The sequence below is a fragment of the Electrophorus electricus genome, chromosome 12 (assembly GCF_041902795.1).
Source record: "Electrophorus electricus isolate QZ-2024a chromosome 12, ASM4190279v1, whole genome shotgun sequence".
NCBI lineage: Eukaryota > Metazoa > Chordata > Actinopteri > Gymnotiformes > Gymnotidae > Electrophorus > Electrophorus electricus.
The window spans coordinates 3085457-3110762 of NC_137508.1; the positions used below are offsets into that span (position 1 = coordinate 3085457).

General features: G+C 48.2%; 1 protein-coding gene across 12 annotated transcripts in view; it reads right to left on the reverse strand.

The window, feature by feature from the left end:
* Positions 1-207: 207 nt before the first annotated feature.
* Positions 208-25306, reverse strand: part of usp54a (ubiquitin specific peptidase 54a) — a 44770-nt gene continuing 19671 nt past the window's right edge. For 6 of the 12 annotated variants that reach the window (XM_081724415.1, XM_035531419.2, XM_081724416.1 and 3 more), the window contains exons 4-23: positions 19801-19893; positions 18112-18246; positions 17183-17296; positions 16913-16995; positions 15499-15604; positions 14726-14872; positions 14189-14338; positions 12038-12206; positions 11370-11546; positions 10993-11169; positions 10046-10520; positions 9819-9955; positions 9358-9519; positions 8502-8618; positions 6582-6774; positions 5151-6229; positions 4705-4823; positions 4168-4470; positions 3788-3986; positions 208-3118 (exon numbers count right to left, since the gene is read on the reverse strand). In XM_081724415.1, the coding sequence (XP_081580541.1) occupies positions 2571-3118; positions 3788-3986; positions 4168-4470; positions 4705-4823; positions 5151-6229; positions 6582-6774; positions 8502-8618; positions 9358-9519; positions 9819-9955; positions 10046-10520; positions 10993-11169; positions 11370-11546; positions 12038-12206; positions 14189-14338; positions 14726-14872; positions 15499-15604; positions 16913-16995; positions 17183-17296; positions 18112-18246; positions 19801-19893 (4683 nt within the window). In that variant the 3' untranslated portion in view covers positions 208-2570. The other 6 variants (XM_081724418.1, XM_081724419.1, XM_081724422.1 and 3 more) reach the window with 6 other exon arrangements.

The window sequence follows — 25306 nt, forward strand, 5'->3', positions numbered from 1 at the left end:
TTCTGCTCCATGTACGTCACTTCGGACAAAATCAGCAGCTGTGAGCCGCCGACACTGGCTTCAGATCAGGAACAGCAGCACACAGAACACCTCGGGAAGTGTTAGTCACTGGGTTTACTGGGAACATTCAGCACTAAAGCACAGAAAAAAACAGAAGGTACATTTAAAAGGAAGAAGGGAGAAAAAAAAAAATCAGTAATTCACACATTTCTGTTTCGCTCCTGACTAGAGCACATCACTTTAGCTTTATTGGAAAAATACAAGTTTAATTTTCTACCACAGCATTTACAAACGGTTCAAAGTATTCTCTCCATGTTAAAGCCTGAACACTATAGATATCTGTACATATATTTACATTGTTCACCTTTTTGCCACGTCTGTTTTTCATTCCAGAAAAAAAGAAAAGAAAATGAAAAAGTAGACGCATCTGTGTGGTGTGCTGAGCACCACTGCGTGGTGTAGGCCGCGTGGACCCAGCATCGGCGCAACGCTCTCAGGGCCTCTGGACCCTCCTTCAGTTCACTTGGACTGAACACTCCACAACACCATTCTGTGGTGTTTTTAAAAAAACAGAAGACCTTCTAATAATGCAGAAATAATATAGATTTAAATTTGCTTAACTGGGGGAAAAAAAAGTTTAAATTCTCATATGAATCCTAACGCCTTCTAAGTGTGTAAATATTTTTTAATCCATGTAATGCGAAAGACCAGAAATGCTGATATTAAGGCATGACGTCCAAAGACCACCACCGATCTCGTCACTGTGCCTCCCAGTACTTCCCTTCCTGCCTTTTTAAAAATGTAGTAAGAGTAACATTTCACAGTTATATGTATCACAAGGTATACTGCATAAAACAAAGCTGTCTATGAACTACAGAAGTATAATCCATTAGATCAAGCACTGCTCTCTCCAGAACAGCTGTCCACGTGTTGGATCTCATCTCTCTCAGAGTGGGTAAAGAGTGAGCAACCCAACAGCCAAGTGAGGCTTTTCACTTCTGCGTCTTTACACAACTATATTTTAAAGTACAATACTTGATGAAAACTGAACATCCTGATAATATTCAGTGCCAGTGTAGCATAGAAAACTTTTGGAATCTCTTCTAAGGCTTTATATTTACGATACAGAGCTATAGATTACTCAGTTATACATACAAACATTAAATTATGGGTGGCGTTACAACAGAGGCACATTTCTAATGTAACACTTGTGAAGTGCACTAAACCAAGTTTTCAAGTTAAGCAAAATGGCAAAGCTAAGTGTGGTTAGCAAACAGCACTGGTTCTTAAGAATGCAGGTTTTGTGACATTGCATATACATCATGTAGCTATTGTTACAGAGATGACGGTGATTTTTCTCAAATTGTGTTTGAATAAAATCACCGCAAGACATTTTATTGCCGTCATTACCACTAACCAAATCGACCAAATTCAGTGTCTTGGCCATTTACTGTCTTCTGGTTTTGGCTCAAGAGGAAATAATTCGAGTTTGGTAGGACAACACGTAAAGATGTGCATTCACACCAAATAAATAAATGTTTACTGGAACAATCCAAGTCATGTTCATAAATGCACCAAAGCAAATGTTTAGTGTTGTGACATGATAAGAGAAAAAAACAGACATGATCGTTGTACAAACTCCAGCTAAGCGCATGTTGACCTTTCTGACCATTGATACTGTAAAAATAGAAAAAGCTCTATTGTGTGTGCAGAGCTGTAACATCATTCTGATGTAAAAAAAAAAAAAAAAAAAAAAGATTCATCATGCCTTTTCCAGTAAGACCTTTAAATGGTGATTATTTCCACCCTGAATACATCGAGGACTTTAACACTGAAAGAGACCAAGTATTAGATGTGGCCTCTATTGGCTGGTCATGAAACTCATGACAATGGTACAAAAAGCAAGTGCCACCCCAAGCACGGTTGAAAATGAAGGCATTTTCCAGTTCTAGGACAACTATGGTGATCTCTCTTCACAGTGCAACATTCGACCCTGCTACTGCTAATTAAGAACAATGTTTCTCAAGATTTTCTAAATGTTCATGTTCATGTTTTAACATTCTGCTCATCATTAAGCAGGTTGACATTCAGTAATCCATACTACAGTACGGATTATTGAATGTACAGTAATCCATGTACATTCAGTAATCCGTACTATAGGAGGAAATATCGGCTGTGAAGTAGAGGCCTGTGAGCCAGTAATCGAAAAATAGAAAGATCTTTCTAAGTCTTTAGACATGTGCTTTTTGTTCTCCTAAAAATGCAGAGGAATGTCCTCTTCCCCTTGTTCAACCCTTGTAGCTTTGTTACCAAGCACTAAATACCAAATCACACATTGGTGAGCCACTCCAGGAATGGATTAAATTCTACCCCTTACATGGAAATCAGTAAAATCACAACTAATAATGCTCTAAAAAGTCTCATCTATTAGCCATGTTGGTGCACACACGGCATAGATGTGAAGCCCTAAAGCTCCGTCTAGAGGCTATTCTTCATCAGGCAACAGGGCAGGCTGAAGTTGGGGACTGTTGGAAGTGGTTAGGGGAGACTGAAGGTGGGGACTATTGGATTTAGCTACTCGCTCTGCAGCGGCTCACGTAGACGGCGCAAGCGTGGCAGCAGCCACGAGTAGCCTCAGCTGGGTTCCGCTGGCAGATAGGGCAGAGCGGGGGCGGAGGGCCCCGGAGGGCTCTGGCACGGGGGTCAAGTCCAGGGAACACCTGGCCTTCTGTGGGGCCGGCCCTGTAGTCCACTGTCCTCCAGTCGCCCTCCGGAGGCATGTCCAGACGCAGGGGCCGGGCAGGAGGCAGAGCACCCTGGGCAGCTGGAGCAGGCCGCGTGGGGTGCTGGAGCCACGGATGGGGGGGCTCCAGGGTTCTATTGATGGGGACCAAGCGGCGGGGGTGAGCCAGGGAGGTGAAGTTGGCAACCGAGTGGCTCCAGAGCTCGGGGGCAGTGGCGGCTCCTGCCCCGTCATGGGGCAGGGTAGTATCAGAGGGGGCGGGCCTTCGTGTAGCCCGCGGCAACGTGCCATAGCTCAGTGCAACATTGTGGCAGTTTTGGCGGGAGGCAGCTTCACCCCGGTCAGGCAAAGCCAGAAGCTCTTTCTGGGACTCTCCTGTAGAAGGAACCAGCTGTCACTTTCACATCAAATGCTCACACTTCAGCATAAACAAGATGATAACAGCTCAGATGTCAGCAAATTAAAACACTAATGTAGTTCAGTTTAATTTGCAGCAGAAATCTAGGTGTTATTGCTTGGAGTCGTACAGCCCTGCTCCTGGTGACCAACTGCCCTGCAAAATTCAACTTCACCATTAATCTAAGGGCAGTTTTTTTTTTAAGATTAGGCCCCAACTGCAAGATAGAGGGTTGCCTGTAGCAGAGCAAAATTCAAAACATCAAACATAAGCGACATCTCTGTCCTGTAACGGAAATGAAAGGGTGTTGATAGTGGACATCAACAGAGATGGAGGCCCACAGCACCCCCTGCCTGGTCCCCGTGAGAGCTGCACTTGATATTGTTTGTTATTGCACTTGTTGTTGTCTGTTATATAGCTGATACGTGTTTTGTATTTCTAGGCATCAGCAGTGATCCCTGTATTTCAACAGTGTTCTAGTTCAATAGTATATTGGACTCTAACCTACTGTACTTGCTAGGATACATTCTGTGAGTGAATCACAAAGCACTTTTGTAAGTTGCTCTGGATAAGAGTGCCTGCAAAATGCCATAAAGTTACATTTGTGTGCCTGCCCACAGCTTGATGCCCATGAGGGGGGTGGTTACCTGGGTGTCCACGAGAGGGCCCCAACGCACAGGGCCACAAGGCCGTCCGAGGTAGAGACATCGGCTGGCCAGGACGCAGACGCTGGTGTACGAGTTCACGGCTGGACTGCGGAGGAGCACGGGGGAAAGGTGGAGCATTCAGGGAGGTGCTAAGGTGGTGCACGTCCGCGTGCTTCACCGTCCGCGGGCCAGCGTGGTCCTTTAAATGGGGCACGAAATTGAGAACAGCACCAATAAGACAGAGGGGATTATAAAGGAAAAAGTGACAAGTGTAGATGGCAGGGTGTATAGATAACACACATCTGAGAGATCATGTATGTATCAGAACAGCATAGCAACTGCAGCAAGGAAGTGGGGGGGGGGGGTTGTATGGAACTCACTGAGCTGTGGGAGAAGGCAATGGTCTGGGCTCGCCCCCCAACGATGCACCCACTGAGACTGCGGGAGGAGACGGTGGTGTCTGCCTCTCGCCCAATCACACCCCTACTAAGACTGTGAGAGGAGGGGCTGGTGTTGGCCTGCCCCCCAATCACGTTGCCACTGAGACTGTGGGAGGAGGGCAAGGTTTGGGCATGTCCCCCAATCACGCTCCCACTGAGACTCCGGGCGATTCGGCGCATGTTCTCAGCGCTGTACTGCTCATCCTCACCTAGCGGCATGGCACACACTGCAGGAGACACAGGCTGACCACCACACACACACACACACACACACACACACACACACACACACACACACACACACACACACACACACACACACACACACACACACACACACACACACACACACACACACTTAGTATTTCATACACTAATTAGCCTTGAACATTATCACTTTCAATACCCATTATTCTCAAGTATATCATTTTAACATGCACACACACTCAGACACACACACACACATGGAGCACCCACTCTGTATGCGGTGTTGCTGGGGTGGGAGGATTTGCTGTAGGCACTCCTCTCCAGCTCTGCGGTGGGGGTTTTGGAGCGGCCCAGGGGTCCAGCTGACAGCTTACGTGCTGAAGCAGGGCCTGAACACATAGGTCACATCAACTGCTTCCCACAACCCGGCTAAGATCACCATCATACCCTAGTACTCTCGGGACGATAGCTACACTTATGGTATATAGTTATATTACACAATAGTAGTGGCTGGGCTCATCATGGGATCAACAGGTGGCCAAAAGCCTGCGACATCAGATCACTCCATTCTCTTTCCTAGCATGTACATTACCTTTCAGATTCGTTTTCCTTTTTTAGCTAGAGCTACTACCTCAGTAGCACATCATTAGCATCTCTGAGAGTTTCACCCATGTGTCATGACTCACAGAATTTCTTTACTTTAAATAAGTGAATACCTTGTCTACCAGTAGGGTGTGGACTGGGCACACAGGGGCTCCGGGGCATGCTGGGAGCCCGCAGGCTGGCCCTGTACAGCGAGTCGAGTTCAGACAGCTCCTCACAGGGTGAGCCACACCGTGGCCTCAAAGCATTCTGGGAGATGTAGTATCTGTTGACGTTTTCAGCCCAGCGCTCCACGGGCATGTGTAGCCGGTGCTGCGGCGGGGATGAGGGGGAGCGAGACGAGACGCAGGAGTGTGCAGGGGGGTCACGCACAAGGTCCTTGGTGGCCGTGTTGGTGTGGGGGCTCTCCGGACTCCTGCTGTGCATGCGGAGCAGAGGTGGGTGGGCGTGGAGCCTGGAGCCTTGCCCCTTCTCCTCTGGGCTGCAGGGTTCTGGGAGGGAGAAGGACGAGGAGGAAGAAAGCGCGTGCGAGTGTGTGTGAGGCATGTGGAGGCTCTGAGTGTCCCAGGGTGTGATGGTACTGGGGCTGGCTCCAGCTCCGGACTGGGGGAGTAGCACAGTGGTGCCTTCACGGCTTGCCGGTGCCATGTAGCCGTTGACAGCAAGCACAGTTGTGGAGATTCTGCCCAGTATGCTGGCCGAGCGCATGGAGGAGCCCATCCCGGCAGGGTGCTCCCAAGAGTCCAAGTACAGCTCTTCAGGCTGCCTGTCATCGGAGGCTACAGCGCACTTGTGACTGTCTTTGGAGCCAACTTGGGGGGCAGAACATGTCAGTGTGGGAAGGGGTGTGGGACCTTTGAGTGTGGGAGTGTGGGCAGGACTTGGTACCATAGAAGGGGGAGTGGGACCTGTGAGTGTGGGTGAGGGGGTGGGACCTCTGAGTGTGGGAGAAATAAAATCCATGACATCCAATTGGTGTGCGGGCGCCATGGCAGTGGGGGGAAAAGCCAGCTCTGTGACAACGGGTAGGTGGGCAGGTGCATCCGGCCGTGCACTGGGAGAGGGAACATCAGTACGAGGGACAGTGGAGGCAGGGCAAGTGGGGGGTGACGGCAGGCCTAAGGAAGCTTCCGGAAGTGCTTCCATAAATTCCTCCTGACTGCCTGTCAGAAGTATTTGGACAGGCTGTTCACTGTGCAGGGGAAAAAAAGAAAAAAGAAAAAAAGAAAAAAAAGAAATTGAGTCTGTGGGTAAGGAGCTCAGTTACTCTCAGAAGTTTAGAAGTGAGTGTAGCAAAGGCTGTAGATCAGTATCTATCTGCACATGATGTGATGAGATATTTTACACTCCAACACAAATCAGCAGGTCAATCAAACCTGAGGAACAGACAAAGCCCTTGGCAAGCTCTCAGCTCTCAGTCACACCTGACATTATCATCCCTTCGCCATCACCTGTGCACCGCGCTGATGGAAACGTGTGTGTGTGTAGTGGCCGGCTCCACACGCATGTACACACACACACACACCAGAGCCAGTATCGGGTACCTGGTGGGCAGTTTTCCTTCCTGCTCTTCCTCCCTCTCCTCCTCCTCCTGCTGCTGCTGCTGCTGCCTGTGTCTCTGCTGCATGTGTTGCTGCAGGCTTCGTGCTCGCCTCATGCACTTTTGCAGCAGGGGGTCAGCCACCGGCCGGCCTTGCCCAGGGACACCGCACTCATGCACAGGGTGCCGCAGTTTGGCTTTGACAGCAAGAACATAAAAATACAGGAAAAAAAAAAAAAAGAAAAAAAAAAAAAAGAAAATGAACTGATGTAGGGGAAAAAAGTGTCATGGGATACATGCAAACACATTTACTGTGTAGAAAAACATGACAGTGGGTTAGATAATATGGGAGGTGGGATACGGCTAGAAACACAGACAAGGTAGACCGTGAGATGTGGAACAGAAATCTGATGCTAATGTTGCACCAAATAGAACCGTAACTGTGTCAGGACAAAACCGTGAAATTAATACAAGTGCTGAATTCATCAAATAAAGTGTCCAACATCGAGCCATGGAATTAAATGAAAACAAACAGTTCAGCCATCAAAATAAATAAATAAGCAAACCAATAAATAAGCAAGCAATAACTGAAAAAACCTAAAATAGACCTTCATCCGAGCTTCAATGCAGGCCTAGCTCCTGCATAATTCCAGAGACAGGACAGTACTATTCTAGGCTTAGGTGACCTGATAAATCTAATCTGTGATACCTATGAGTGCGCGAGGGGTCCTGAGAAAGGGGAGGAGGAGGAGGAGGAGGAGGGGAGGGTTGAGGTGACATCACCACGATTAGCAAAAAACGTACTACTCAGAGCAGAAAACCAGGTGTTTATGTGCTCAGGTGCTTTGGCACGTCCATCTCACACACACACACACACACACACACACACAGGGAAAAAAAACAGCAACGATGAAAACCCCCGGCCCCCGGCACATGGCCAAGCCGCCAAAAGTGACTTGCTGGCATTTACAAGCCAACGCAGACTCAAGCAATCCAATTATGAAGAGGTTGCCATAGCAGCAGGCCCCGCCCCCGTTCCCTAGTTTGCCATTTCTATGGTGACTGGGAAACAGGCCACAGATGGGCCTGCCACTCCTCAACTGGACACACCCGTGCTGGATTTGACAGCACGTCAACACATAGGAGGAGATGTATAGGGACCTAGCTTTGCCGGTCCCTGGTGGACTATTATGACTTTGCGCGCGCTTGCTCACACAGACACACACAGACACACACACACACACGGTGTATACAACAGAACCCACTACAGCTCAGCGTGGGTAATGCAAGCAAGGAGAAAGGAGTGTCATTATATGCCGATTTCTAAAGATATGACGGACTAGAACTCAAATTTTGGAAGCCTGTGACTCTGCTTTCTGACAGGTGACTCAGGAGAGTCACTGGAAACGCTAAACATGTAAAAGGAAAGTACAGCTCAAGAACACACCTTTGGCAACACTCTGTTAAACCAGTCAAACGTACACTCTGAAGCTGTCAGAAGACAGCTCCCCTCTACTCTGAGAGTTTAGCTTAATGATGGGAAAAAATGTTTTTAGCTTCCATTGTTTGATGCCAGCACCTGTTTTTCAGCATTAGTGATGTCGGGGTATAGTTTTTGCACAATGGTGGAAACTGTGTGGGGGCCTGATCAGACTGGTCATCGTAAAGAAACCCTGAATATGAGGAGTAGGTCTTACCCAGGTCCAGTTACACACACAGACACACACACACAGACACACACACAGACACACCATGCCAAGGCTGGGTTAGGAAAAAGTTTCACACAGATTCTCCCTCTGCCCATCTCTCTCTCTCATTCGCTCGCGCGCACACACACACACAGTGGAGATGGCAGAGGCGGTGGAGATGACGAAGATGGTAACAGTTGAGGGCAGACGTTAGAGCGTGGGTTAAGACTACTTACACACGGCTTCGTTTACCACAGAGAGTGCAGCAGCGACCTCACCCGCCTGCTCCAGCCTCAGAGACTGATCTAAGAGCACCTCCGCCTCGAGCACACACCGCTCAAAGTCCCCCTTCCCTGCAGACACACACACACACCCCAAAAGCAATGCATCGCAAGCAAGACTGGAAGCCCACAACCCCACATGCAGAGGCAGGCATTTGCGGGTTAACGCATGCGTCCACGAACATGCTTCACCGTGCATGGCATGCGATTGCAAACACACATCCCAGCAGTGACACGCGGCCTGACCCCGTCATGTGAGCTAGGAAGACATAAACCATTAGCTTCCACACAAGACAAACGTAGGTATAGGAGCAGTTATATTTATGTAAAAATTGCATTTTTTACTTTCAAGCCAAAGTGCCATCAGCTGAAGTCCAATTACCGAAGCTGGTGCACATTATTTGTCTTTGTTTTTTTTTTAATGAAAACAAAAAAATGTCTGAAGAAATACTGTAGTGCAGCTCGAGAGCATGTGCAGGGTAGATCCCCGTTCATGTCATAGTTCACTGCACGTTTCTACACAAACACCTCTCCTATTAATCTGTAAACATGCTGTAAGAAGAAACGGATCACAACTGCAGGCTTGCAGGCTCAAAACCTTCATCGTTTTGTCTCAGGAAGCCCGGTGACTAGTGCTAAAAATAAATAAATAAAATAAAAAATTTTTTAAAAAATCTTCAATCCCAGTTTAACAAAGGGTAGCCCTTGCGTCACACCCACACACCACCCTGTGCAAGCGTGCGGCCCCTCACAGTGGCCCTGAAAAGGCCCCTCTGGGTAGTTCACAGCAGGCAGCATGCAAGGCTCTTACCTTGGTTCTGCAGCTCATCCAGGTCCATGAACTTGCTGGGTCTGGGGTTGAAGCCCATGGCTGCCTCCCTCTCCTTCTCCTTCCTCCTCTGCAGCTCCTGCTCATGGGCTCTACGGGCCACCTCCTCCTGCAGTTCATCTAGTTCACTCCGGCCTTCTCCCGCTGCGAGTGCGCGCACGCACACACACACACACACACACACACACACACACACACACACACACGTAAATATACTGGACAACAGTGTCAGGATGTTGTTAAACTGTGGTCATAAAACACACAGATGTAATTACACTTCTCACACCCACAGAGTGTGTGCTGCAAGTACAGATCACGTTATGTACAGTGACTGTGAGAGCCGAATGGTTGGTTAGACAAACATGAGTCTCACTTTTGGAAATGGAAGGGATCAGGGACAAAAACTGCACGAACACACACACGATTTCACGCAGCACACACACCTAAGCTCACATGGCTGCTCCCTTGGAGCGAGGCTTTGACGTCTTGTAGGAGGGTGCTGCTGCTCTTGGATTGGTGCACGCTCTTCCAGGTGGGGCTTCCTGCAGACGGAGGCTTCCCAGAGGCCGCGCTCGTCACCCTGAGGCGAGAAGGGCGAGAAGAGCCTGGTGAGCGAGCGTGCACGAGGCCATGGTAACGTTGGTGGCGGGTGAAAGATGTGCTCACGCACCTGTGTGGCCTGTTGCTGGCGCCCTCGCCCAGGGGCAGGTCCAGGCTGATGGGGCTGTTGCTGTTCCTCTCGCTGCTCTCGTAGCCGCTCTCCATCCTCTGAATGAGCCTGGGCGGGTGCGGCGGTGGGTGGCACTCTTGCGCAGGTGTCTCGCCCGGCGGGGCCTGCACGTCCTCGCCCGGCAGGACACCCAGCGGGCTGTAGCCCGCCTGTCGGCGGCGCTCCCGGCTGAAGATGCTGTCGATGTTGAGTGCTTCGCGTCGCGGCCGCCAGGCCAGTCGGCCCCGGGCCTCGGCCTCCCCGTCGCGGCGCCGGGCCCCGCCGTCGGAAAGCGCCACCGAGCTAGATGAGGAGGAGGAGGCGGAGAGGGGCCGGCTGAGGATCATGCTGCTCACGGTGTCCTTCAGTTCGCGCAGGCGGCTGGAAGGGGGCTTGGGGCCGTTGCGCGGGACCTGCTGCTCCTTTAGGGTTTCCCCTGTTCTCGCGCACGCACACACACACACACACACACACACACACACACACACACACACACACACACGGAGGGGAAGGGACAACAGGCACGGACAGAGCATGAGACAAAAAGGTGAAGGGTCAGAACACGAAGCAACTCAACAGGCTCCGTGCTCACCATACATGAGCCGTCGTCTCACACGTTAAGAATCATTTTCCCGCCTTTTCTCCACAGTTCCTTTCTCCCCTGTCTAATAACGGCAGTGTGAGCCTCTGTGTGGTGGCGGCAGTCAGGGCATTTCACCTGAAGGCCCATTGTCTACAAGGGCTTTAGGGCCAAGCCTGCAGACGATACTTATTCGAACCCCTTGGTGAGATGTGGTTACAAGTGAAAGAGGCGGAGCTCTGCAGGGCGGAGCTAAGCGGAAGAGGCCGGCTGCAGGCGTCAGCCAGCTGAGCCGAGCACAGGCCCTGTGTGCTGGGTGGTTGTGTACCCTCGCTGTGGTATCCTGCGGAAGACACCTCGTCAGGCTTCGAGCCGTGGCTCCTCTCCTCGAAGTGCCGGGGACGACTGGCGCTCCTCTTCCTGTCAAGGACCCCGCTCTTCCTGTCTGCCGGGCTGCCTTTCCGCAGGACGTGCCGCTGTGCGGACTCGCTGTCCGTCAGAGGGCCTGAACGAGGGGAAAGAGCAGCGTTGGGCAATCACACATGCCTTCAAACTCTCCCCCGACGCTTACACCAGCCAAAAACTACAGCAGCATGCAACATCCAAATATGCCTCACAGTAAGATTGACCAAACAAGTGCACTTTTAGAAAGAATCTGCAAATGCCCGTGTGTTTGTGCGCGTGCGTGTCTGGACGTAGCCGCACCCGCAGCGTCGAGGCTGCCATGGGACGCAGACGTGTCGGCACTGCACACAATGGTTCCCTGCGAGTCGGAGGAGAAGTGTGAGACCGTCGACTCGTGGTGTGTCTGTGAGGGCTTGTGGCTGTAGCTGTCCGTCGACGAGTCCGTCCGTGTGTCACTTGAGATGGAGGGCTCACGGCCTGGCCAAACACAAACCAAACTTAGACGGCGCAAAAAAAAAAAAAAAAAAAAAAAAAAAAAAAAAAGCCTTTTTAAATCCACCAACACAAAAACAGGCAGAAGAGACAGCAACAAGCAGAGGAACTTTTAAACTGGGTTACTACACTGCAGAAAGAGTGCCATGTATTTATAAAAAAACATGCCTGGAAATGATGCAATTCACAGCAATAAAGTTATTATATAATTATTTTGAAGCAGCAAAAAATTAACTTAAATGAACCCTTGTAGCTGCCAACATTTGATCAGCATCAGTTAAAGTTTTAGATCAAATTTTAATATGAATGACAAGGAAGTTTGAAACATTAATCAAATTATACATTTCGCAATAAAAAGCAGAAATGCCTTTTCAACAGTACATTTCAGTACACAAATCCAGATTTTCTCTACTATATAACAACACATAAAGAAACAAGCTAGGTGGAAGCTAGCGTGCAGCTAGCGGGGAGGCTACCGGAGTCCTCGCTGTCGTAGTAGGTTCTGGTGTAGTGGTGCAGGGTGAGGCGAGAGGCCAGGTCCTGCACAGACACCGGCGTGCCCCGAGGGTCAGCGTAGAGCAGCAACAGCGGCTGGTAGTGGCCCTTTATACAGCGAGACACTACATCCCTCCATTTTGGCCCAATCTTAGAGCGCAAGAGAGAGAAGCAGCAGAGTAAGAGATAGAAGTAGAAAGAAAGACAGGAGCAGGAAACAAATTCATTTAACATCTCATAACTCAAGCTTCTTGCTCACTAACATCTGCATGGACAAAACCAATATGATTAGCCACATACAGACCACAGAGAGCAGCAGACTGTGGACCGCGCCTCGGAAGCAGCACTTGGAACGGTTTTAAAATGAAAATAAAACCTTCACAAGCGCCGCTTCCGAGGCGGGCGCCACAGTTTTCCGACCAGCTCTTACCCCAGTGCCGATTTCCTAAACTGAAGATTTTCTCTGAGTTCCTTCACACACAGAGACAGGATATCCACACAACCTGACCCGATCATCATGAAAAAAAAGAATGTGCTAGATTGTGTGTGTGTGTGTGTGTGTGTGTACATGCATGCGCATGTGTGAGTGAGAAAATATATGAGAGAAAGCTCTAGTGTGTGTGTGTGCGCGCGCACGTGCAAGAGAAAGAGAGAGAGAGAGAGATGGGACATTATGACGGCTGCAGCCTCGTTGCTAGCCACACCCAGCCCCTGTCCAGCTGGGAAGGATAACAATAGAGGGATATCCTTGTTCTCTGTGCACATTGTGCAGCCCCCGTGCACCTCACGTGCTCTGGCCGGGGGAGGCCTGCTGCAAAAGCTGCTTTGTGTGCAACACTCCTCCATCCGGAGCGCAACACATACAAAACTGTTTCCTCTGGGTGTCCAAAGACCTGTGGGGCTCCACTGCAGCACAGAATAGCACACTATCTGCAGCCCCTGCCCCTGCCCCTGCCATGCACACACCCACACCAGTGCAAAAACAAAGAAAACTTTTTTTCACCTGGTGAAAGTAGTTTTTTTTTTTTTTTTTTAAACACTAGTAGTGGTAACTATAAATAAGTAATCAGAAAATCCAACTGTGATCTCCAGACATATCGGTGCGTGAGCCGCTGTGCAGCAGCTTTCTTTGGCCCACACGCCTGAACAAGGACTGAGCCAATGACTCTTAACACCACTGAGTCACATAATGACACCAAGGTGGAAAGCAGTGACAGTGCGCATTAGGGAGGAGACCCAGCCTGCTGTGAGATGCTCTGACGCAGGAAGACATCTTGAGTGGTGTCGTTATGTGCCCATCTGTCGGGTTTCGGCCATACCCGTGTTTTTGTGGTCTGCTACAGTAAGAGCAGCATATGCGCCGGAGCAGGGGTGGGTTCGAGTGCACGCCACACGCCTCATCCACCCAGCAGCTCGTCTGCTGCCGACGCGCCAGTCACGCTACCTCACGGCTTCCATGATCGGCCACGCCCTTCCACAGTGGCCACACCCTATCCTCTGCTGTGCGGGAATCCTCCCGGACGCTCCCGTCCTTGAGCTGAGTCGAGTGGCTCGCAGGGGATGGCTGCTTCCTAGTTTCAACGTGCAGGCGTGATCCAATTGTGGCCATCTGCTGAGGGGGTTGGCACCTGCTCGTGTGACGGCTGCCGACAGACATGTGCGGCCTTGGGCCCAGCTCTGCGCCACACATGCCTTCATCCAGGAGAATTTGCGACCACAGAGCCGCTCTAAGGCCAACTCGTCTCCTTGGACCTTCAGAGCTGCAGGCCAGGAGCCAGACGGCACCATCACAAGTATGAAAACATGGCAGGGCCGTCTGTTAATCCTGATGGAGGGGAGCACGGTGAACACAGCAGTTCTGGCTCCGCAGACCTTCCACCTCCCACACAGACCACGTGCACACGCGCGCGCGCGCACACACGCACACACACAGTCACCAACACCAACCATACTAACACTAAAACAGTGTCTAGCCTACTGTAAATCCCAACAGCAACCTTCCCTGAACAGACAAAGAGACACAGCAGCATGATATGGGTTCAGCATGATTAGCAAACCAAAAGCATTTACTATGCGGTCATTAAAGGCATCCATTCTGCTACAGTGCTGGAGGCATTCACACTGTGCATCACCTCTTTGACGTGTGCGTCATCAAAATACATCCACTTGCGGATCTTGGTCTGGAAGAAGAAGGTGGAGTAGTGCTTGCCGTAGTAACACACCATGCCCACTAGGTAGAGCTCCGCTTGCCTGGCCTTGTCTTCAGTCACCCTGTAGAAGAGCTGCAGACAGCAGGGGTTATTTACATACCCCAACAACCACCCACACCCACACACACTCGAATCTCAGCTAGGTGTGTTTGCATGACACACAGGAGAAATCACCTTTTCTGCCAGCCATACATGGTCAGTGTATGATCCTGATCTCGCACTTCAAGTGCACGCACGCGCAAACACACACACACACACACAGTAGATGTCAACTCAGTCGTGGTCATAAATTCCCTCTTCTTTCTAGACCACTCTCTCTGTCCCAGATCTCTTTCTAAAATTAGACTCATTGGATATATACAACCATTTGGCCGTTTTCTGTCCAAAAACGTGGGATCGGATGCAGCAAAATTGCTATATAAATATATGCACGTGTGCGTGTGCACGTGTGTGTCTTACATCTCCAAGGCGTAGGATGGTGCCCAGGCTGTGAATCACATCCTCGGCCAGGTCAGAGTGGTCCGAGTCCCAGACCAGGCCGATGGTGATGATCTCCGGAGAGTTCAGGAGCACACGCCGAATACGAAGCTTCTCCCCACAATTACCCTGAGAGAGAGAGAGAGAGGGAGGGAGAGGGAAAAAAAGGCTAGTAGGGGGTCTGTGCCAAATCTGCAGTGAAGAGTGAAGAACTCCCCCATTAACACAGCTCAGTCAGCCCCAAAGACTACAGCACTGGTATTTCACCACTCTCACTGCATCTGGAGAGGAACACCCCATCTACTTTGGATGAAACAATACAGAATGACAAATATTGTTTTATTATGACACACTGGTTTTTAGTTTTTGGTTTAAATATTCAATGCAGAGCTTTGAGCAGTATCAGAATTTGTTGGGCACCCTCATTCATTGATGCCTAACGCCACAATACAAGGGTGTTCTTACTAACAACTAATATGCGTGAGAGTGAAGGAAAGGAGATGAGTGTCTGAGTGTGTCTCTCTCTCCCTCACACACACAAAGATAAAATACAGATGAATCCCCCAAGGGAACCACACAAACTTCCTCCCATCCTTTTCACCTTGACCCATTTATTACGGACAGCCACACTCTCAACACATATGAAAAGAAATACTGTACTATACACACAAACACACGGCAGCACTACATTCATAGTTCATTAATTTGATCTTAGGAGTGGGGGTGGGTGGGTGGGCGTGTGCACGTGTGCTCACAGGACAGTTGCGCAGGTCTCCCATGGTGCTAGCGTTCCTCAGCAGCTCTCCAAACATGACTGGAGTCGGCTTCTCTCGGCACTCCAACATTCTCACAGCCTGGTTACTGCAGCACATCGTCACACACCTCTTTATTTTCCCACCTCATTTTTTATTAGTCATGTTTAAATATGTTCAATGTAGATACTTTGAGATGAGACGTTAAGGAGCTCATCTCCTAATACAATTACCACCTCCACAATGCATTAATTTTAGAACTGATAGCAAAACAACTTTACTCAAAACATTACAAGTATTTGCATGTGCGTGCACCGCCCGTAAGGTGACCTGCAAGAATCCTCCCTCCCCCCGCATGCCGTAAGCTCCTTGAAGAAACATGTGCTCACATACACATGCATGCACTAAAACACACGCGCACACACAAACACCCTTATAGCACTACTACCCCTCCCTCCCTCTCAGAGTTGGGCTACCTCTGCAGACACAGATGCATTATGCTGGCAACCTGCTATCAGGATACACCCCTCCTGTTGTGTAGGTGTGTATTAGTGCATGTTCACATTATTCTGAACGAAGACGTTCACACACCCACCTTACTTGCACTGCAAAATATTTTCCAGCACTTTACCCGTGTACCGTTCTCTTCCCCTCCCTACCTCCTTCCCTCCGTCCATCCATAAGGAACTGTGACTTTGCTCAAATGTGCCCCAAAACTCTCACTGCTTCATGACCTCACCCCTGGCCCTTCATGACCCCACCCCTGGCCCTTCATGACCCCACCCCTGGTCCTTCATGACCCCACCCCTGGCCCTCTCCAACACTCTACTGCCTCAGTTACTCTCCTCTAATACAGGGATCCTCGGCTTTTTTTGGATGCTTCAAACTTAATTATTTACCTCAAGGACCCATGGAGGTTTTAAGTAGGCTAACACTAGGTAAAATCTTTCAATTAATGTAATAAATGCCAGGAAGCTGAAATACTCCTCCCTGCACCGCAAGAGCGTTTCCTGCTCTGGAGCGTTTGATGTCTCACTTGTGCTTGGAAGTCCCCTTCCAATCTTCTTTCACCCACAACACATCTGTCCATTTGGATAGCTTTTAATTAAAAGATGACGACATTCTGCACCAAGAAGAATGATTCAGCTAGCTAACAATTACCTTTAAATCTACACTGAACTGTCACATGCAAACAATGATTATTGCATGACCCATTCAATTATTCAGTGTCTAACACATTATTTAAGAGTAGTTTATTTGTTTGTTTGTTTTTTTAAACATTTAAACTTTTTTTAGGTAGAGGGGCAGAGAAACTTTGTGCGGTCTCCATGGTACAGGCTGCGCTCTGTTGGCACGCCGGCCTGGCTGATCGGCCCAGAGTGGCTTGGACATGGCTGGCCAGCCAGACAGAACTCACCAAAGGGATGTGGTCGAGATGTAGTGCACCATCTGCACGAAGGGCAGCGGGTCTGACGCCGCCCCACAGCTGCCACATACACACTGGGGGAGGCAGAGAGGAGAGAGGTGGGTACAAGATGGGCAAAACATTTTACTGCTTGAAGAGTGAGAGAAACAATAGTTATAGAGAAGCTGAGGAGGGACTTGACCTGCCAGTATTCCTCTACACAATAACATGCAGTTGAGAGAGAGAGAGAGAGAGAGAAAACGGTAGGTGTAAGAAACTTACCTGCTCAACCAGAGTCATGGCAAATTTCTGGTGAGGAATGCAGTGTCTGGCAGTACAGATGTCCTCCTTGGTCTCGTCAGCAATGTGAAAGTGGATACGCATTAAGATGTTTTCCTGCATGAGAGTGCACATGTCAGTCTGTACATCGCTGGCATACTGCACACTAAGATTTATAATAAAATCCTGGTTACAGTAGGACCTGCAGGCATACCATGAGAACATGACTGAAGAAGTCACTCTTTGGACTTACAGATGCAGAATAATGTTGTTAATAAACTATCAAACAGTAAGTTATTGGGGTGAAAGATGAGCTGAGAGGAGAGGCAGAGGCCCTGTCCTTCAGGTCGCGTGCAAATCGATTCTTGCGGCTTTGAGTGCTTCTTGGCAGTGAGAGCTCTACAGGACGGTAGCAGGGCTCTGTGTGTGTGTGTGTGTGTGTGTGTGTGCGCAGAGGGAGAGGGAGGGAGAGGGAGGGAGCGCGAGACAGATGTGTCTGCGCCCAGACATGACCACCATTCCTCACTCAGTGGCCAGGAGCCCATTAAGACACACCTAGCGAGCGACTCTCCAGCTGGCTGCCTACATATCAGCACCTCAACAAAGTTCTCCCAGGTGTTCTGATTAAAAATGCAACAAAAAAGCTTTTGTCCTTATAGTGTGTTGGTCTATAATGACAACAAGTGAGAACCATGCTTCGCTCACTGAAATTAATGTCAAATCTTTAATGGCAAACACAGCATCTCAGTTCTGTGAGAGGAAGAGAAGTGGAGAGTAAGAAAAGGGAAAGGTGTAGCTTTTAAACCTAAAGCAGGACTGTGTGTGCACGCATCAGCTGCCTGGGAGGTTGCAGCTGCTATAGGAATGACATCATTTCTGCAGGAGCTCCTACTGATCTGCTTTTACCTCCACAGTGCTTCTGTTACACTTACGAAGCACTCGGCGGCGTCATCCATGATGCCCAGCTGGAAGCGCTGCTCATCCTGGAAGGTCTTGGCCAGGGCGGTGCGCAGGGCGTCCGACGGCAGCACCTTCTCACTGCTGAACTGGAACTGCACGAAGATGCTCTGCAAGAGGACAGCGCAGCACATGGCCCGGTCACGGCCTGACAAAACCCAAACACATAGCTAACGCACATGCCCACCCACTGCTGCACAGGACTGGACAGAGATTTGGCACCAAGAATGCAACTATAAAGAGTGCAGAAACACTGATACTACTTTATCAGCTAATATAGTTACTTTTTCCATGTACATTGATGAAATTATATCTGGCCTATAGGAGAAGAGGGAAGTGCGGACAAAGACTGACACAACAGGAACAGAAGCTGAGCTCATGCTCTTCCGTAGCACAGGGCGATCAAAGGGACGCTGACGAATGGCAAATTTTTACCCTGCTGAAGACGCAGGTGAACAGCTAAAACTGCAGAGTTCTGTAACACTACATGCAGAGCAAACATATGGGACTCTCTCCCTCTGTTATTCATCTCACTTCCTCCCTCCCTTCCCCATCCTTCTCCTTCCGTCTCTCCATGTGTAACACCCCCCCCGCCTCCACTCCCACTCACCCTCTCCCTCAGTTTCTCTCTTTCTGGCTCTTTCTCCCTCCCTCCCTCCATCTCTGGACAATGCCAGTTGGCCAGATTGCTTTTAGCTGTGGCAGCAGCACCAGGAACTCTTGTATAAACATACTGCATAAGACCATACACAGCGCGGCAGCACAAACAAATCCCGATACCACTCTAGTAAAATGTGCTTAGAAAAACACAAAACACACATGATAGGCTCTTCAAATACTCTATAATCAGTGGAACACAGCTTTTGCAGATATGATTCTTGATGCAACCAAGGGAGAAGGTGCCTCACTACACGCACACTCTACTATTATCACGATCTATAAATCGATTCTTTACAGTAAGGGATCTGAATGCCTCGGTAAAGGGCGGATGATGTGAACAATTAATAAAACGTGTACAAAACAGCCCTAAGGTCATCTCACAGTAGCTGCCTCTATGCAGGAGCCTGTTCTGATAGGCAGGCAGCCTCTAAGGCAGCAGGCCTGCGGGGGAGGCAGAAAGAAAGCTGACCGAGTGCACCATGGCAGTACCTACAAGGCTACCAGTTCCAGTTAAGTTACTGAGTTTGTGATGGAGAGCACCACGGCACTCCAATGGATTAGGTGGAATGTACCAAAAAAGTAAATGGAATGGAAACTAAGGTGAGAGAAGAGAGAGAGAGAGAGAGAGAGAGAGAGAGAGAGAGAGAGAGAGTGTGAGAAAGCTGCCTAAACTAATTTGTCCCCCTGATCTATGTTACATGTAAATGGACACTATGATGGTTTACCACAAGAAGTGTACTCTTCTATTCCACAAAAGCCAAACCCTGCCAAAATGACAACCTAGTCATTCTCTACATAACTTCAAGTAGATCTCAGATATCCAGCAGGCCCTGAGACACCCAATGACATTCAAGCAGTAAAAAGACACAGACACGAACCCAGAGGAGTCTGTTTGCCCGCAGTGACCACAAGGAACAAGGCCACTCTAAAATACCTGTGGCCAATTAAATCATTAGCAAGTGGTGGGCTGCTCGTTCACCTGTCAGACCGTGCGTCTCCCTCACCTTGAGAGCACAGAAGATGCACGAGTCCTCCATGCACTTGTGTATCGTTAGCTGCCGGAAACTTCTGCGGAAAATGTCCAGGTGCCAAAGGACCTGTCAGGGAAGAAAAACAAAGGAATGTGACAAATCGGCTCCAGAACAGCAGCATTTCCCCTCAGGAAGCCGTCAGGGAGTCACTGCAGGACGGATGCAGTGGAACCCTGCAGTAGGGAGGGTACTCTGGGACATGAGCAGGAGTTGTCATGCTCCAGACACTCTCCCACTGGCCTCCCAAGCATCTCGGCAGCTTCAACCATCAAAAACACAAACGTGCTCCATGAGCTGCCCTGCGTGGTGGCAGTCAACGTTCCACACTGACTGCACTCGTTACTGTGCCAGGAAAGATGTTCAACAGGCAGCAGCTTTAAAAACACAACAGGTTCTGTTGAAGGGGATGGAGCATGTTGAGAAGAACAAAGTGTGTGCAGTAGCGTACGTGCTGGAAGATACATCTCCTACAACGAAAGGGGAGAGGGACAACCAACCAACATCTCTGTGCCAGGCCTGCTCTAGTGATACAGCTACAACCAGCAGCTCTGTGCCAGGCCTGCCCTAGTGCCTAGTGACACAGCTAAAACCAGCAGCTCTGTGCAAGGCCTGATACAGCTACAGACAGGGGCCTTGCATGTCAGATGTCTTATGCACTTAACCACACCTCTGGGTGAAGCAGCCTGGGGCTTGGTGGAAGGGAGAGACACAGAGAGAGAGGAAAGAAATTAAATGAAGTAATGTGGGTGAAAAAAGTGAGGAGCCTTGTTCCTGGTGAAGTATGATACAGGGTGTCTGTGAACAATAACTATCCTGGCATTTGCGCTCTCACACTCTCACTCACACACCCTGTTTGAGTTACACAAATCACATAGGAAAAAGTAGAACACAAAACATCAAGGTCAATGGAGTGAAATCCTTTTATTTTTCAATTACAAGTGAAATTCACCAGGTTTCTATAGATATGCGTTATTTAGAATATTCTGCTAATCAATGAAGTTGGAAACAGTTTAAATAACTAAATTCTACTTCTATTTATCCATTTTTCTTTTATTCTTCAGTGACTGTTGAATTTTCCAATATTTATGTACATTTTAATGGAAGATACCAATGAAACAAATCAGACAAAACATATCTTCTGAGAAGCACTGAACTTTTTGCTATGTATGTGGAGTTTCAGCTCCTTTGCGGGTCACTACACTGGCATGAGAAAGAAGCTGAGAAATACAGCTGGGCCAAGCAGCAAACTGATGACCGTTTGAAACGGACTACTGAAGCTACCATCACAACACCAGTAAGGACAGGACTAGCAAAGAGCTGGCAAGCTAGAGTGGAAAAACAAGAGTGTCTGTCCTGTATCTGCCACCAAATCTCATACACATGAGCAGATAATACATGGAAAGTTCCACGAGCACCACAGCTTTTATTTCCATTGGCTAAAGTTGCGAGTGAAGCACAGAACAGTTGTGAGTAGAGAAGGTAGTGTGCCAGGCTTCAGGGGAGCCCTGTGTTAGTGTCGGCCACCCGACCGGCTGCACGTCCGCTCGATCCACGAGTGCAAGAAGCGGAGAGGGCCGTCCTCTGAAGGTGACGCCATGTCCCGTGACGTACTGGAACCAGCAGCCACTGCATGCCTGGAGCCAACACAGACGACCTCGACATACTCAAGGCCCTCTCATTCGTTGAATCTTTTTTTATTTTGCCACGAATTCATCATTGTCAGTGTCCCGATAAATATTCAAAAGTTGGGTCAGAAGAGTGCCAACCTCTGGCAGGGACCATACACACAATTGGGCTCCAAACGAATGCTGTAGCTGTGTTGGAAAACAGCTACTGACAAACTGATAGCGAACATCTGCAGTAAGAGCAGGCATCTATAGGGTTACCCAACAGCCCCAAACATAAAAGGCTGTAAAAACGACAGCTAAAAAAGGTCATTATACATGACAGTTAAAAGCAGCACATCATCAAAAGAAGGACTTGCTCAAATTTAAAACCAAAAGCCAAACTAAATTCTATGTCTGTCTAGTTCTAAACCAAACACAGCATACCGAGAAAGACTGAAACTTCAGAAAACCTGCCAAGAAGAATCAATAATTAAGAAACTTATTTAGCTTTAAAAAAAAACATTTTTAAAAATCCAACTACCACAAAGCAGAGCTCCTTCATTATGGGTTCATGGGGAAATGGCAGTTTTTGTCTGCGAGCCTGAATAGTGACGTCGTCCTCGGCTGTTGCTTGGTGTCCCGGTCCATCTTTGAAGATGCGTGGCAACTCTGCTCAGGAGCACTGCTGGTAAAGTGGCGCGGAAATGAAACCCAGTGCAAAGGAGCTCAAAAATGTAAAAAAAATCTGAAGTAGTTTTGCATTACAAGAGTAAAATGTATTTAACTAGTTAAATGAGACGGAGAATCGCTCATTTTGAGAGGAATATATGGAAAAGAAAGGTAATTTTTTAAAAGTAAAATGAGGCAGGCCAAACGAGAGGAAGTGAAGAGGCACAAGGCAGTGGCTCACGGGTTGAGGCAGCCGCTACTACCTAACTGGTCCGGCACTCCCAGAGGTCTGCTGCTCCATGACTCAGGGAAACGACTCAGAAGGGCTGCACAAATCCTGAGGCCTGAACCACTATAGGAATGCACAGCGCTGTTACAGGCACGACGGCAAGGACAGTCCACCGTCAAGATGCGTTTACACGTATCATGCTGGATACACTAAACACTCAGAGAACGATATAGGGATAAAGAACAACGGCAAGAGAAGGAAGGAAGGAAGAGCTAAGGCCAGCTTATTCATTTTTCTCCTAAGCCACATCTGCTGAAGGAGGGAGGGTAGGTGTGTGTCTGCCTGCTTGCAGGACAGGCTCACTGCTGCATGTAATCACATAAAACCTTTTTGTAAAAATGGTTTGTGACAGAGCTTGTACTTTACCTACAGCCTGAAAGCCACCAAAGCCACAGGTCCTTCTGCCTTCACACAGATTTCTGTGGTTGCTTTAACAGGAAAGAGCTGATTCCACATCCTGACTTGGCCTGTGCCAACACCAGCCCTGGACTCAGTAGGAGAAAAGAAAATTGTTTGTAAATACAAGCAGCCAAGTCATAACCACTCCCTGCCATTAGCCTGCTTCTTCCTTTAGTCCTTCATGCAGCATCCTTGCTTTCACTTTGGGGGCAGTTCCGTGTTCAGACTGCTGTAGATTTTAAAGGCCAGTTTGTTCTGGTCATGGATATCAGATCAACTTCGTTGTGCCATTATGACCAACGCGCTGCCATACGTACACCTGTTCTCCATACATACACGTGTTGTAAGACTGAGATGAACCTCGGACAGCGGGTTGCGTCAAGATGCGAATATAACCACCACCCTCCTCTTCTCTGTGCTCTATTGTGCAATCTGTGAGCAATCTTTTTTGACAGGTTAGAGAGGTGGGGTCACTAGGGACAACCACAGTCAGTTCAGCAAACTCCAAGTAAGCAGAAGGTGTTCAAGAGTCCTCAGGGTTTACCAAAAATATTCATTCTCATTTCCAGAAGTACATTAGCACATGGATGACTCAAACACTGGTTAGATTCAGAGAACCAGCTTCTGGATAAAAAAAAGGAGATGAACGTGTTGGAAAAAGACTTAACGTTGGCCATTTCTGTTGATTATGGTCCATTCATAAGGGGCAGCATTTCACAAGCAGAGTACTGCTGCCATATCATCATCACAAACAAGTGCGTTAAAGAAAGGCTCCAATGACAGCTTTTAAAATGACAAACTGTAATGGTCAGTGGTAAGGAGGCAGACGCATGTGCGGAGAAGAGCGAGATTTATTAAGTACAAATCCAGAGTCATAGTCGTAAGGGTAGTCCAGGGTCACTGAGCCAATACGGAGATTACGGGGATACATGATCAAACAAACAAAACATACGAAGACAAACAGGGAAAGTAGGCTATAGGTTAGGAAAAGGATAGGAAACATGAAAGCTAGTCTAAACACAAAAGGCATGGAATACAAACTTAAATACATGCATATACAGGCTTTCAAAAACTTTCATCAAACACAAACGCAATGAAGCCTAACAACCACAATGAACGCATAAATGCAATGAAGTAAACACAAATGCAACCATCAAATAAACAGCCAAGACACAGGGAACACGACAGCGTTTAAATCCATGAACTTAACATGAAGGAGGGACAGGTGTGAGCAAATCAAACAAGGGGTGGAGAAAATTAACTATGTCATGGAACTAAAATACACAAGACAGGGGAAACATGGAAGCTGGGAGGGACTAATCTTGACAAAAACAATGTATTTGGACACTTGAAATTGCTTAAAATCCAAGTCATTTTATTAACATATATTTTAAAATAAATAAAAAAACATGTTTAGAGACAAAATGCACCCACTGAAAATGGAAACAGGCTGTTAGAAATGACTAAGACAAAAAGGTCCTTAATTCATGGATGAAGACAGCCGAATGGGTTGAGTGCCTTCTAGAACATTCCGAGAGTGGATGTAGGAGAAACTTGAGAAGTTCAGGAAAGTAAAGAACTCCTCCTTAACAAGTGACGCTCACCACCCACACACACACACACACACACACACACACACACACACACACACACACACACACACACACACACACACACACACACACACACCTTCTCCTGAACTTTCCATATGGGAAAAAATAAACAAAAAATTAATTTTAAAATTCTGAATCACTGCAATGCTCCAAAGTTCATTTCACCTGTGATTTCCTCACCCATAAATATAAAACATGTGTGGATCAGCTTTCTATTAGTCACCTTGGAGCTGGTCCTGGGGTGAGAGTCATGCTCAGCACTTCTTGACCAGGATTGGACTCAGAACCAAAACTGTTCATGGACCCAACATTTAAGTACAATAACCCACTGCAGGCAGAAAGACAATCATCAAAAAAATATTAATAAACACTTGTTAATGTGCTGCATTTAACACCAGTCAAAGAAATTACTGTTTTCGCCCTTGAGGCTCTCGATTTGCTGTCTTGACACCATGTCATGGCTTAAAGGAGCAGACAATACAGCAAAACAGTCCCCCCCCCCTCCCCCACATACTCATAACTGACACTAATTTGTAGCTTTGGACGCATTATCAGACAACTAAGCTGCTTTTTCCCCCCCATATAGCTGATTATACTGTAATCCAAAAATAGAGGGGACCTAATGGCAGGTTGCTGTACATGGTAATTATTGTCTGTGCAGGCAACTGTCTGACAGTTGTTTGTGGGGTCTATTGCAGACAGGGTCTGAGTCATCACTAAGTGCATCATAGGCACTACTGGGAAACAAAAGGCAGGCAAGATGCACACAGCTCTGCTCATGCATGAAAGAAAATCTAGAGGCAAGGCACCCCCCCCCATTGAGCATGAATGTGTGTGTGTGTGTGTGTGTCTTCGAGGACCATGTTTCTCCAAAGGATTATGACAAAGATAGACTCAAGCAC